This window comes from Triticum aestivum, chromosome 7D, assembly GCF_018294505.1.
Source record: "Triticum aestivum cultivar Chinese Spring chromosome 7D, IWGSC CS RefSeq v2.1, whole genome shotgun sequence".
Taxonomy (NCBI): domain Eukaryota; kingdom Viridiplantae; phylum Streptophyta; class Magnoliopsida; order Poales; family Poaceae; genus Triticum; species Triticum aestivum.
In genome coordinates this window covers 180,914,356-180,929,209 of record NC_057814.1, presented here as the reverse complement: position 1 = coordinate 180,929,209, position 14,854 = coordinate 180,914,356, and the positions used below count along the sequence as shown (strand labels likewise).

Sequence of the window (14,854 nt, the reverse complement as noted above, 5' to 3'; positions counted from 1 at the left end):
AGCTTCGCAAGACTTCACCAGCTCGGCTGCGTCGTTTGTGTTGTAGGCCAGTAGAATCCACTGCGGAACACCTTGCCGACGAGGGTCCATGACGATGAGTGGTGCCCGCAGTCCCTGCCGTGTATGTCAATCAGCAGCTCCCTTCCTTGATCGCTGGAGATGCAGCGCAGTGTGACATCGTTCGGCCGCTTCCTGTATAACTCGCCGCCTTGGATGCAGTATGCCGTGGCTTGCCGGGCTACGCGCTCCGCGTCCTCTTCCTTCTCCGGTAGCGCTCCGTGTGTCAGGTAATCCTTGAATTCCTTGGTCCAGCATTCCTCCTGGGGCTCGAGCGCCAAGAGCAGCCGAGCTCCTGAGGTCGGTCCACAGGCCGGGGCTCCCGTGACCGGAGGCTGTGGGAGCTCCTCCCGAGACTGAGTAGTGCTTGAAAGAGGTGGCGTAGCTGATGGCTTGAAGAGCCGCTCCTCAAAGACACCAGGCTCTTGTGGTTGCCGCTTGGATGCTCTCCTGGCGATGTCGTCGGCTTCTTTGTTGGTGCCCCAGGGCATGTGCTGCAGCTCGAGACCTGAGAACTGCTTTTCTATCTTGCGTACCTCCGCGAGGTAGGCCTCCATGTGCTCGTCCTTCGGCTCGTACACCTTGTTGGAGAAGTTGACGAGGAGTTGCGAGTCGCCTCTGACGGTAAGGCGCTTCACCCCTAGAGCTGCCGCAGCCTTCAGACCAGCTATGAGGCCTTCGTATTATGCGATATTGTTGGAGACCTTCTCACTGTGCTGAAAGCAGAGTTGCACGGTGTAGTAGAGCTTGTCCTGGGTGGACGAGATGAGCACTGCTCCAGCTCCCGCGCCCTGGTGCGTGAAAGCGCCATCGAAATACATGACCCAGCCGTCCAGAGCCTGGCTCCCTGGGGAGGTGGACCGGTCTTCCCCTTCCTCAAGTGTTGGGGCATCCGTCCATTCTGCCACAAAGTCAGCGAGCGCAGCACCCTTGATGACCCTGGTAGTGCTGAACTCTAACTGGAATGCTTGCAGCTCGATATTCCACTCAGCGACCCTTCCAGCTGAATTTGGGCTCCTGAGTACCCTCTCCAATGGGTAAGCTGAGACGACCTTGATCGGGTGCCCCTGGAAGTAGTGTCGCAGCTTGCGTGAGGCCACCAAGAGTGCGAGCAGGAGCTTCTGAGGCATGGGGTAGCGTGCCCTCGAGTCTCTCAGTACGGTGCTGACGAAGTACACCGGGTGTTCGACGAGGGCTGACGCACTATCGAGGCTGGGGTCCTGCGGAGATTGGTGGATCTCCTGAGGTGGAGGGTTTCCTGAGACTTGGCTGTCCTCAGGAGCTTCTGCGACGTTGTCATGCCGAGCTTTGTCTTCCCCAGCTGATGCCTTTGCTGCGTCCTCCTGACCCTACGCCACTTCAGCTCCGGCTTGGCGTGGCGCGCTGGCGGAGTACGGGGTGGCAGCAAGGTAGAGTACCAGAGGTTCGAGAGGTCGTGGTGCCACCATCACCGGGGGGCTGGTAAGGTATTTCTTGAGGTCTTGGAAGGCCTGATCAGCCTCCGGGGTCCACTCGAACGGGCCTTTCTTCTTCATGAGCTTGAAGAAGGGTAAGGCGCGCTCTCCCAGCTTGGAGATGAAACGCCCTAATGCGATCACCCGCCCCGCTAGCTTTTGCATCTCTTTGAGGGTCTGTGGCGGGCTCATGTCCTCGATGGCCTTGATCTTCTCCGGGTTCGCCTCGATCCCTCTGTGGGACACGAGGAATCCCAGCAGCTTACCGGAGGGGACACCAAACACGCACTTCTCCGGGTTAAGCCTCAAGTTCACCCGGCGCAGGCTCTCGAAGGTTTCCTCCAAATCTTGAATCAATGTCCTCGCCTCGCGAGACTTTACCACTATGTCATCGACGTAGGCCTCTGTGTTCCTCCTGAGCTGTCGCCCTAGGGCGATGCGCATCAACCGCTAGAAGGTGGCGCCTGCGTTGCGCAGCCCGAAGGGCATGCAGGTGTAGCAGTACACCCCACGTGGTGTTAGGAAAGCTGTCTTCTCCACATCCTCCACCGCCATCTTGATCTGATGATACCCTGAGAATGCATCCAGGAAGCACAGCAAGTCGCACTCGGCGGTGGAGTCAACTATCTGGTCGATGCGCGGGAGAGGGAACGGATCCTGGGGGCAGGCTTTGTTAAGGTTGGTGAAGTCGATGCACATCCGCTCCTTCCCGCCTTTCTTTGGCACTACGACAGGGTTTGCCAGCCATTCGGGATATCGAACTTCCCGGATGGCGCGTGCCGCCTCCGGCTTGCGTGTCTCTTGGATGATGAAGGCCTGCTTCTCAGTGGACTGCCGTCTGGCTCGCTGTTTCACGGGGCGTATATTGGGGCATACCCTTAGATGATGCTGGATCACCTCTCTCGGGACCCCTACCAGCTGATTGGGCTGCCACGCGAATATCTCCTTGTTCGTGCGCAAGAACCTCACCAAGGCTTCTTCTTGTCCCGGGTCAAGGCCGGCTCCTATGGTGAAGGTGGCCCCCGAAGACCCGTCCTCGTTGACCGACACCTGCTTGGTTTCCGCCTTGTCTTGGGTGAACAGCTGCTTCTTCTTGGTAGGCGCGGCCTCCTTGGCCTCGTGGGTACCAGCGCCGGCCGGCTGTGCTACTGCCACGGTCTTGAAGGCGAGCCTGAGCGCCGTCACGGCCTCCTTAGTGTCCCCCTTTATGGTGAGGACGCCCTTGCTTCCTGGCATCTTCATGAGGTTGTAGGCCGGATGGGTCGCCGCCATGAATTGAGCGAGAGCTGGGAGACCGATGCGGGCGATGTCGAAGTCCACCAGCTCGGTGCGGTAGTTGTCACGTGTGCCGAAGGTGACAGGGAGGCAGATCTACCCTAGAGAGTGGGCAGCTCCACCACCCACTCCCGAAAAGGGCTTGCTGAGGTTGAGCCGCTCGAGCGGCACGTGAAGAAGGCTGAAGGCTTCTACGGAGAGCAAGTTGAGGCCGGCATCGCCGTCGATGAGGGTCTTGGTGACGACCACGTTGCAGATGGTGGGCGTGCAGAGCATTGGGAGCATGCCAGAGCCGGCGGTGGAGCCGGGGTGGTCTTCTGAGCCGAAGGTGAGGTCGGCCTCTGGGGCAGCCCAACCTGGCGGAGCCCCCGGGCGCTTGGAGGCGGCCCCGATTTGACGGAGGAACGGTTTGACGTGGCGATCTGGCACCGCGTAGCGATCGGTGAAGAGGTCACGGAGCTCCCCCCAGGAAGCCACTGTGGATCCCGGGAGGTTGAGCAGCCAGGCGCGCGGCTTGCCGGCAAGGGCCATGGGGAACCAGTTGGCCATGATCTTGTCGTCGCCTCCTGCTTTGAGGACAGCCCACTACTAAGAAAAGGCCTACTAGTGGCGCACCAGTTTTGCCTACTAATGGCGCACTACTGGTGCGCCACTAGTACCACGCCACTAGTATTAAATACTAATGGCGCACCACTGGTGCGCCATTAGTATAGGCCACGGTGCGCCATTAGTATAGGCCACTGGTGCGCCATTAGTATAGGCCGCGGTGCGCCATTAGTATTTTGAATTTTGAATTTGGATCTGGATCGCGATTTTTTTGCTCTTTTTTTGCTTGTTTTTTTCACAATTTTTTTTCAAATTTTGTTCTCGTTTTTGTATCTTGTACGTTCTTTTGTCGTGTTCTTTTGCCGGAGAGGAGTTCGCCGGAGAGGAGGGCCGATGTCACCGGAGAGGAGGGCCGATGTCACCGGAGAGGAGGAGGAGGTCACCGGAGAGGCGCTCGCCTACATCGCCGGAGAGGAGGAGGAGGTCGCCGGAGAGGAGTTCACCGGAGCACCGGAGAGGAGGAAGGAGAAACCATGAGGGGAGGGGAGGAGAGGAGGGAGGAGGAGCTCACCGGAGAGGAGGGAGGAGGAGATCATCGGAGAGGAGGGAGGAGAAATCGTGAGGGGAGGGGAGGAGAGGAGGGAGGAGGAGGTCGCCGGAGAGGAGGAGGAGGAGGAGGTCGCCGGAGAGGAGGAGGGTAGTATGGTGGAGGAGAGAAGGGGAGATGGAATGGAGGAGAGGAGGGGATGGAGTGGAGGAGAGGTGGAGTGGAGGAGAAGAATGAAGAGGTAAGGAGGAGAGGACCACACCCAGCCATATATACGGCATAGTAATGGCGCACCGTGGGCAGGTGCGCCATTACTAACTTTTTCTATTTTTTGATTTATTTTGAATTTTGAAGGCGGGAAGATAGTAATGGCGCACCATGGGCAGGTGCGCCATTAGTAAGTTTGAATTTTTTTGAATTTTTTTGCCTCTCCAGATCTTAAAAGCCCCGTATCTTTTTTTCTGTTAGGTTTTTGAGGATTTTGAAAATGTTTAACGGGGTTCCCCCGATTAAATTCGGATGTAACTTTTCGAGTAGATGATTTTTCATATAAAAAACTTTTTCATCCGAGTCCGTATGCAAAAGTTATGCCCATTTTACAAATTCTCGAGAGATTTTGCAAAAAAGTCAAAAATTCATGTTTGTAAATTTTGCTAACAACTAGACCACATATCACATGGGAATCTTATTTTCTTTTATTTTTTTGACATTTCTATCATTTTCTTTTATTTATTTTAAAACTGAAAAGGCGGTCCACGGGGGCGGGGGTGCATTCGGGGGAATGTTTGGGCCAAACTATTAATGGCGCACCGTGGGTGAACTAGTAATGGCGCACCACTCCCACGGTGCACCATTAGTAGTTTAAAAAATAAAATAAAATAAAAAATTGAAAAAAAATTGAAACATATTTACTAATGGCGCACCGTTGGAGTGGTGCACCATTACTAGTTTAACTAGTAATGGCGCACTATCCCCTGGTGCGCCATTACTAGTTTTGAAAAAATAAAAAAATTACTAATGGCGCACCAACACATGATGCGCCATTACTATTTAGTAATGGCGCACCACATGCATAGTGCGCCATTAGTGTCCATATTGGCTATAGCTGTTTTTGTAGTCCTCCTCGTACGCCAGCGGAACGGCGTCGGGTCTGCCGCGCCGTCGTAATGCGGCGGCATCTCTGGCTTGAACTTGGTCGGCCACCGCACTCGGCGCAGGGCGGGGGCCAGGGCTCGGTACCCAGATGCCCCGCTGCCGACGTCGGTCGCAGAGGTGGATGGCGTGGCATCCGCCATGGGAGCGAAGTGCGGCGGCGCGGGGCGCAGGTTGGTGGAGAGGAGCTCCGGTGCACCCCTACCTGGCGCGCCAAATGTCGGATGTGGCGTTCCGGCAAACCCTTAAGGTTCGAACACTGGGGTGCGCGCGAAGTCTTTCCCTCCTACCGATCTACGCCCTAGCTCGCTAAGATCTCGCGGACGAACTCGACGAACTCGCAACACAGAAAGACACGAGGTTTATACTGGTTCGGGCCACCGTTGTGGTGTAATACCCTACTCCAGTGTGGTGGTGGTGGATTGCCTCTAGGGCTGATGATGAACAGTACAAGGGAAGAACAGCCTCCTGAGGTTGAGGTGTTCTTGTGGCTAGGGTAGGCTCTCGATCGGGTTGGATCAAGCTAAGATGAGATGCCCCTACTATGGTGGCTAGCTCTACTTATATAGGCCCTGGTCCTCTTCCCAAATATCGAGCGGGAAGGGAGCCAACAACGGCGGGCAAATTTGAAGGGGCACAGCTAGTACAAGCTATCCTGACAAAAGTGGTCTTCGCCTGCGAAAAGCTCTGGTGGTGACGCCGTCTTGGGCTCCACGATGACCTCGTCTTGCCGTCCTCCTGGTCTTGGTCTCGTTGTACCAATATAGCAACCTTTGCACGATGCCTCGGTACTCTTCGCCTGTGCTGGCCTCCTTAGCACCAAAAAGGAAATAAGGACGCTGCGCGCGCTAGCGCCCGCCTGGCGCCCGCCTGGTGTCGTTCGTCATGGCTCACGTCACGAGAGCCTCGTGAGGTTTGCCCCGCCTTGATATCTCCGCTCCTCGTGAGACTGCCTGGCTAGGCCACTCCCGAGGAGGTCTTGCTTCGTCCGCCTCGCGAGGCTTGGGCCCTCGCGAGGGTCTTGGATGCCTTGTTGATGAAGATGGGCCGTACGGCCTGCTTGCTTAGCCACGCCGTGGGCCGCAGGCAGGCAAGTTTGGGGACCCCTGTTCCCAGAACACCGACAACCCGTAGGTGAGCGGCCTGTGAAGGGCTTCGACCCCTCTTCTCGATGCCCGGGCGCAATCTTCGTCGGTGGGATGGCCCTCTCCCTGCTACGCCCCATCGCTAGTCTCGTGCTCAGGCAGTAGGACTGAGCTCGTCTCGCGCCCGGCAGTAGGACCTACTCGTCTCGCGCCCGGCAGCAGGACCGAGCTCGTCTCGCGCCCGACAGCAGGACCAAGCTCGTCCCGCGCCCGGAGCTGTAGGACGAATCGATGGACTTGTTTGCCCCGGGATCCGATCGTCTCTTCCGCTGGGTAGCGGCGTGTGTCGGGTGAGGTGGCTCCTGGGTCTTGGATTCCGGGGCGGCGGCCCTGGTGGTGGTTGCGCGGTGCTCACGGGCAGAGCCCGTCGCTTGGTGTTGCCCGGTGGCCATGGCCGTGTGGGCGGCGTGGTTGTCGAGGTGTGGTGTTCGATGGCAGTGAGTATTGGTCGGGGTGAAAACCTGCTCTATCTTCGGACAGACCGGCGGCGGCGTAGCTCGTTCCCTTCTTGAAGGCGTCGTCGCAGCTCTCATTGTCAGTCGTGTGGTTCCTGGGGAAATCTTGATCCTCGGATCGGGCGGTGGCGGCGCTCCGGTGTCGTACCCTTCCTGAAGGCACGTCTTGGAGCCCACGGTTCGTCGTATGCGGCTGCATCTCTTCATGGTGGCGTGTTCACTAGTGGAGCCTCGGTTGCTTGAGTAGTGCTTGGGGTCGTGTTGCTGCGCTCGGCGCCTATGTATCTCGCCTTGGGTGTGTGCGTGTGTTGTGATGGAGTGCGTCTGCACCAGGATGTTGTTGATGATTGCTTTATTTATAAAGCGGGGCGAAAGACTTTTTGGTAAGCCCTCCAGCTTGGTCCAATAAAGCTCAAAACGCTCCAAAAATGTTGCTCGTTGAGAGGTGGAGTGGTGCATGATCCGATGCACTGGTCTCTGAAGTTAAGCTTGATGGGTGGTGGAGGTTGTGACAAGTTGTTCACTTGAGACTTGACGTCATCCCTTCAATTGCTAGTCTAGTCTAGGAGAGACGGCGATCCGGGGGGGGGGATGGCCCTGTCGACGTCGACGGGGGCCCCCGAGCGCCAGCCGGACGGGAAGGGATGAATGCACTCTGCTGCTGCTGCTCTCTCTAGGTCTGTCAGGATAAGGCGCCTAACGACGGATCTAGGCCCTGGCTGCGGCTGCCCCGCCCGGCTCTGCTCGCCCCAGCAGTGCCCGTCTGGTGTTCGAACAAATGCCTCAGCGGCCAGCGGGCCGCCGGCAGCGGAGCCGACCGTACTAGCTGCCGTGCCTAGTTCCCCGGTGGTGGAACCCTTCGCCCTTGCCGTTAACTGCCGTGCGTTGATGACCGGAGAAGATCCAAGACACGAGCGGCGCGGGCCGCTCCACGGAACGCCGCTCGGACACGGAGCGAAAATGTCAAAAGATGGCGACGCTCAAGGCGCCAGGGAGGTCTCGGAGCGGCGACTTTGCTGGAGCCAACTGGATGATGGTACGTTTTTGGTTTTATGCGATGATGACTAAATCAAGATGGCTTCTGATTCTAAACGCGGGATTCCTCAGAACGCTGGTCTGAACCCATGGTGTGTGGACTTTGGTCGTGTACCAGACCAGACTACCAGTCAGCAGTCAGCAGTCAGCACACCCTCCCCGCTTACCATCGCTGTCCACAACCATTCCACAGCCTCCTAATGCCAGGTATTCTACTGGCTAACTCTTGCTTATCTACACTTCTACAGCACTATCGGTTCCAAACCAACCATGCAACAGCTACGAAGCCCCATTGTCTAGTTGTCTGGCCGTACTATTTAACAGCCGAGGTGCGTGTCTGCTCATTATTTTTCGGTGCATTATAGGTTTCTCTAACTCCAAAGTGGTCCTGATGAGACCAAATCCTTATAGTATCCCCCTTGCATAATCCGCATGCCTAGGGTGTGTACAATTCGCATACGACTGGGTCCAACCTAATAGGCCATCAGATGATTGATTGCCTGGTTGGTACATTACCGTGGGGGTCCTGCCCTGTTCCTGCCATTTGTTTAACTGACTTCACCGGTCTCCCCCTCCCTTCTCCTTTTTGTTCGCTGTCCACACTTCACACCGTTCACACCATTGCTGACGCCGGAAGAACTCTGCCATCTTTGAAGCTCACAAGGCGTCCCTCACCAGTCTGAGCAGCAGCCGTCGGTTTGGATACAAGCTCAAAGCTGCAACCACAGCCTAAGCATTGCAACGCCTCCCCATTCCAGGTATGATTCTTCCTCCCTCTTCTTATGCTCGGTTCTTCAACATGAGTACGCAGCTTCCATTGCCAACAGTCTTCCACTTCTCCGCTCGCAGTTAATCGTATAGTCACCCCTGATCTTGGTACAAGCTCGAACCTGCAACCTCGGCTAGGGGCTGATGTATGTATAATGGCTAAATGAGGGCAGCCATTCCGTGTGACCATGTTTGTGTGAGGAGCATTGCGCTGCCGCTTTCCCATTCCAGGTATGATTCTCAGTTTCTCTTCCTATGCTTTGTTGTTAGACATGGATGCATTAGCTTACCACTTCTCCACTCGCAGTTAGCTTTACTAGTCAGACTAAATTTATGAACAGAGGGAGTACATGTGTAATTTGGGGTAATAGCAGTTGGACCTTGTAACTAGGTAGCCAAAGTAAAGAAAGGGAAATATCTTCTTTTTTTACGATAAGTAGCAGGTGCTCTGCTGTTGCGTACAAGTTCAAAGGGAAATATCCAGACCACTTAGTTTGGTGGATCAGATTACAACGGTGAAGTTCAATCATGTATATAACTGTTATTACTGTTGTACTATGAGAAACGCAGCTTATTTCCAACCATAATCATTAAAACTGAATAAAAAATATAATTATATTATCATATATTAATATATGTATTGTAATATCTAGCACTATAATTCAGTGTGTACTCTTGTGGTTGACTGGGGTCAACACACCACTAACTCACACTCACTTTCCGGAGAAGTCTATGTACATGATGAGCTAATAATTCATATGATGGTTACTGTTTTTATTTAAAATAATTCATACTGTGGTTATCATTGTGGGGTCAAGCAGTCAAGGTAGCCTTTAACGTGCTCTCTTTTTGTTGTTTTCCTTTGGGACATAGACTTCAGCAAGTCCCTCTTCTTCCTAGCTGCCTTCTTCGCCTTTTCTTCTTCAGCAGAGTCCTTGAATGATATTCAAATCTTCCATAGATCTTCTCTCATCCAAGAAACTCTTACCCAATTCTGCAGATGCAAGCATTGTTGAGGCTGGAAGTCCTCAGCTACCTTTGAAGCATACGAGTGTATTCACTTGTCTGAGCAGCTAATCTGTGCATCGCTCTGGGTACAAGCTCAAACTTGCAACCTCAGCTAGCAACTGATGTGTGGCTAATGCCTTCCCATGCCAGGTATGATTCTTACCTTCTCTCCCTGTGCTTGGTGTTTAGACATAGATGTATGACTTCCATTTCCAGTAGTCTACTACTTCTCCGCTTGCTATTAATTTTACTAGTTACCCTGTAGGATCTGTCAGTATTTCGACAATAAATAATAAATATGTGTTTCTGGAAGCAATCGGACCTGTGTAAGCTGCTTATTTTGGTGGGTAAAATTATGAAGGTTAATACAGCACTAACTCACACCTTCTTTCTTGAGAAGTTTATGTACATGAGCTAATGATTCACATGGTGGTTACTGTTTGAAAAATAATAAATATTGTGGTTATCCTTGTGGGATCAAGCAGGGAAGGCAGCCTTTAACGCAGTCTCTTTCTGTTGTTTTCGTTTGGTGTATAGACGTCACAAAGTCGCTCTTCCTTCTAGCTGTCTTCTTTGCCTTTTCTTCTTCAGCACAATCTTTAAATGACATTTGAATCTTTCATGTATCTTCTCTCATCCAAGAAACCCTTATCCAATGCTGCAGATGCCAGCTTAGACAGCAACTGAGAGGTTGAGACTTGCAATCTTGGTCAGCGAGCAATCACATGGAAAACAGCGGGCAGTCCGAGCACACCATTGATCTGCCCAACACTGGGAATCATTTGAGTGAAAGCAGCAATGATGGGTTTGGCATGGTTACTAACAGCACTAGGCAAGATTCAGTTAATGGATTGTCCAGCAGGTATTTGTTACCCAGTAGCCCTGAACAAATCCCTGTTGATTTTGAGCTCATGTGGAGACTGCGGAAGTATTTAGTACTGCTTGGAGTCTTAGCAGTTACTGTGACATACAATGCTGGATTAACACCACCAGGGGGATCTTGGACACTAAACACAGATGGCCATGATGCTGGTGACCCTGTCCTGCATGTTGGCTACTCTCTAAGATATGAGGTATTCTTTTACTGCAACACAACAGCCTTTGCTGCATCTCTTGTCTTAGTCATCTTGCTTCTAAGTAAGAGCGTGACGAAGCGGAATATATGGCTCCGTTCAATGCAATTGACCATGCTGCTGGACTTATTTAGCCTGCTGGGGGCCTTCGCTGCTGGAAGCTGCAGGGCACCTAAGTCATCCATTTACATCTGGATTCTAGTCTTTGCTGTTTTTGTGTATGTTGTGATTCATACCCTGGTATCCAGAAAGGTTATTCCAAAATCATTGAGAAAGAAGCTGCAAAGAATGATGGATGAGATTCGATCCAGACGCGGTGGCAGTGGCAGTTCCACACAAGCAAGCAGCAATCCAGAGGAAGATGTTGAGGAGGATCGTAAGTTCATATTGATGCTTGCAACTTTTGCTGCTACTATCACATACCAAGCCGGATTGAATCCACCTGGAGGCTTTTGGGCTGAAAATCCTTCTTACAAGCATCCTCCAGCTACCTCTATTCTCCGCAGTAACTACCTTCACCGGTATAATATTTTTATTAGCTGCAATGCGACTTCTTTTGTGGCATCTTTGGTCACAATCATTCTTCTTCTGAGCCCAGAATTGAGTAGCCATGGAATAAGGTCCAAAGCCGTGATTGTGTGCGTCGTATTTGACCTATTTGGTCTGATTGGGGCCTATGCTGCAGGGTGCTGTAGGAGTGTAAGGACATCTTTCTTTGTTGTGTTCATTACTGTCATAGTATGGGTCTGCTTTGCGGTGTTAGCTGCGGCATTTGTTTACAAACCTGTAGCAGACTGGCTGCAAAAGATCAAAGATCATAAGTGCTTCAAAAAACTTGGTCGGCTCTTTTCACTGGAATCAGGAAATTCAGAGCAAGATCATTCTCATGCAACTGTTCAGCATACTACAGACCTTGCAACAGTTACGCCAGAAGAAGGCAGTGCTTCTAAAACAGAAAACCGAGTTCAAAACATCAAAGAGGATGGAATCCTTAGGGAGCATCAGCATGCAGACAGCCAGCAAATTTCAAATAATGAGGAGGCTGAGCCCAGCTCAGAGCAACCATCGGTCAATGACCCGCAACCAGGAAATACCACAAATATTGTGTTCAGCCCAGAGGATCAGTGTATAGACTGCCAATCAGTTGCAAATGATGCAGTCTCTGACACAGGACATCCTTCAATCAAATGCCACCAAGCTACAAATACTGTGAATCAAATGCCTAGCACTGATAATCATTCCGCAGACAATCAGCAAGATGCAAATAAGAAGGAACAGCTGTCTCCAAATAATGGCCCAAAGACTGCAAATATTGTTGACTATATGCCCAATAAGCAAGTTGCAGATACGAAAGGTCAATCTTCATCAACTGATGAATGCAAGGATGCAGTTATTGTAGTGGATGATTCGTCTGAACAAACAACGTCAGATAATCACTGCAATGGAGCCACCAACGATCACCCAGCACAGCAAGTGCATTCTGATGGGCCTATGAGAACCAGTGAGATTGAGATGGTTGGAAGTAATAACATTGTTGTGCCTTCCGAAAATGGCAATGTTGACAAGAAAGGAGGTCCCACTGAAGATAGCAGCAAAAAGAATTCTGATGACCGACCAACTTCGGAACCTCTGAAGAAGTCCCGCACATACCTACTTCTTCTTGCCATTTTGGCAGTTTCTCTGACATATCAATCAGGTTTGAATCCGCCAGGTGGCTTCTGGTCAAGAACAGAGAATGGTCACTCAGCTGGTGATCCCATCCTTGAGGACAATCACCATCCGCGTTATATTGCATTCTTCTATCTGAATGCAGTCGCGTTTGTTGCATCCTTTGTCATGATCATTATGCTCCTGAACAAGAGGATAAGCGAGAAGGCTACAAAACGATTTGCTCTGCAGATAGCAATGATAGTGGACCTTCTTGCCCTAATGGGAGCTTATGTTATGGGAAGCTCCAGGGAGGCAAGGAATTCCATGTACATCTCATTGTTGGTGGGCCTTGTACTTGCTTATGTCGGTATCCATCTTTTGATAGCACATGTAATCCCTGAAGGGTGGAAAAAAGTGGTGGCTGAAAAGCTAAAGCTGTTCTTGTGCAAACATTTGTGGCCCGAACCGCATCAGGCCGTCGAAAACCAGACTGGGGATGTCGACGGGAAGGAGTGGGAGCGGAGGCGTAATCTGCTATTGATTCTTGCTGTTCTAGCTGCAACTGTCACATACCAAGCTGGTATAAACCCTCCAGGAAGTGTATGGTCAGATGACAAGAAGGTCAGTGGCACACCAGGCAATCCAATCCTTCAGCACAATCATTCAAAACGCTATGATGTGTTCTACTACTCAAATTCAGTTACGTTCGTGTCATCTGTAGTTATCATGATACTACTTGTGAACAAGGAATCATGTGAGCGTGGCATCAAGTGCTATGCACTGCGAGTATGTCTGGTGGTGGGCTTGGTTGGCCTCTTGATTGCCTATGCTGCAGGAAGCTGCAGGAAAGCAAAGGAATCTAAGTATCTCATCATCATCGCTGTTGCAGTTCTGGCCTTCCTTGTGATTCAAGTCCTTGTACTCTCTTCAACACATAATACAGTATGGGGGCCCTTGAGCAAATCCTTGGAAGACCTTCTGAAACGGCTTCTTCGTCCAAAAGAGTCCAGCCAAGAATCTGCTTCTGAGCGGCAAGAAAGCTCATGTCATGATGAGAAAGAAAAGAGAAAGAGGCACAAATATCTGATGCTCCTTGCAGTTTTAGCAGCCTCCATCACATACCAAGCTGGTCTGAACCCGCCTGGTGGTTTCTGGTATGATGATCCCAACCATGTTGCAGGCAATCCAGTCCTTCATGATATTCATCCCTGGCGCTACAGAGCATTCTTCATCTTCAATGGTATCTCCTTCATGACATCTATTGTCGTGATCATGTTTCTGTTGAAAAAGGCTATGAGGAGGAACGGTGTTCTACTGGAGGTATTGCATTTGATCATGATACTGGATCTGCTAGCTCTTATGACAGCTTTTGCTGCGGGAATCTGCCGAAAATTCAGGACTTCAATGTATGTCTATGGGCTAGTAATTGCGGTTGCGGTATACCTTGTGGTTGCAATAGGTGTAACGAGCAGCATTGCAAAGTGTCTGAGACTAAGGAAGAGAAATGGGGGCTCCCTCAAAGGACATCCTGAAAGTGCTTCCACAACAAACCCGCCGATCGCTGGACAACAAGTTTGAAGATTCAATTTCTGTGGGACCAGTTAAGAATCTGTTTCCTGTATTATCTGCAAATAATTGGTGCGTTGTAGTCAGTTTGTTTTTCTTCCTAAAGTCCAGATTAACTTGAAAGCTGGCATTGTTGTATATTTCTGAACATTATTTAGCATAATTGAAATTTGGACTCGAGTGATAAACTGCATATCTGTTGGGTGTTCCTATACTTGGCACTGTAATGGAACTACGGCAGGCAATGCAGATTATTTTTGTTTTGTATTCTTGAATAGCTATATTTAGAGTATATAGGCACATATACTATATATTTCAAAAATAATTGCCTTCATAACTCTAAAACACCATCACTTTTGCCTACTTTTATTCAGTTTGTGGCAGTTTTGCTTTTATTCTCATAAAATTCTAGCTTCCCACTTTTTGTCCCCTTCTCATTTTTTTTGCTGAAACTCTGCCAATGTACGCATGCTACACTTTTGTATATAATTCTAGGTTTTATTGTGAATGCAAGTAGAAATTATCGTAGGTATGTGGATTCCTCTCTCTCTGGCTTGGTCTATACTTATGCAATTTTATCTCACCTTATAAGTTGAGCAATTTAACATTTTCTCAGATGATCACGTCCAAAAGAAATTTGACTAGCCAGCTTTTCTCAGAGTATTTCTGTAATGTCAGTCGGTATTTAGAGCTTACACGGGGAACCAGTCACCAATGTGTATTTTGAACAGGGTGGCATCACCAGGTTCTGCAATTTATGATAAGATCATTCTTCCCTTCTATTACAGTTATTGTTAAGCTAAGCTCTGTTTTCCAATAAGTAAATAGGATGTGCCGCAAAGAAAAACTGAATTTTGTTTGAGTAAACGCAGGCTTTAGTGTCTGTTCAGCCAGTTTGGATTTGAAATGTAGCTTTTGCATGTGCCATTTTTTTTTGCGAGGTATGTGCCATTTCTTTCGATTTGAAACAAAATTCATGTTGCATTTGCCGTGTAAAAAATGAATTGGTGGACGGGAGTAATATCTCGTATCCGGTTAGTCTGGCAATCACCTAGGCAAGACAGCATGATTGCTACTTAGAAGCCTGATTGCGTCTTTGATGATTAATGACACTCTTGGTACT

The 14,854-nt window shown here is 50.6% G+C and overlaps 1 protein-coding gene across 3 annotated transcripts; it reads left to right on the top strand.

Moving 5' to 3' along the window:
- The first annotated feature begins 7,201 nt into the window (after positions 1 to 7,201).
- On the top strand, positions 7,202 to 13,996 carry LOC123164760 (uncharacterized). 3 transcript variants are annotated; one of them, XM_044582315.1, is made up of 6 exons: positions 7,202 to 7,667; positions 7,739 to 7,873; positions 8,323 to 8,424; positions 8,516 to 8,665; positions 9,435 to 9,592; positions 10,107 to 13,996. In XM_044582315.1, exon 6 carries the CDS (start codon positions 10,168 to 10,170, stop codon positions 13,741 to 13,743), a length of 3,576 nt encoding a protein of 1,191 aa, XP_044438250.1. In that variant the 5' UTR covers positions 7,202 to 7,667; positions 7,739 to 7,873; positions 8,323 to 8,424; positions 8,516 to 8,665; positions 9,435 to 9,592; positions 10,107 to 10,167; the 3' UTR covers positions 13,744 to 13,996. The 3 variants fall into 3 exon arrangements, with proteins under 3 accessions (XP_044438250.1, XP_044438251.1, XP_044438252.1); XM_044582316.1 differs by having other exon boundaries at positions 7,739 to 7,995; XM_044582317.1 differs by lacking the exon at positions 7,739 to 7,873.
- Positions 13,997 to 14,854: the final 858 nt, after the last annotated feature.

What these genes read in the sequence shown, in the direction of transcription:
- LOC123164760 (XM_044582317.1), top strand. Translation starts at nt 10,168, where the DNA reads ATGGAAAACAGCGGGCAGTCCGAGCACACCATTGATCTGCCCAACACT.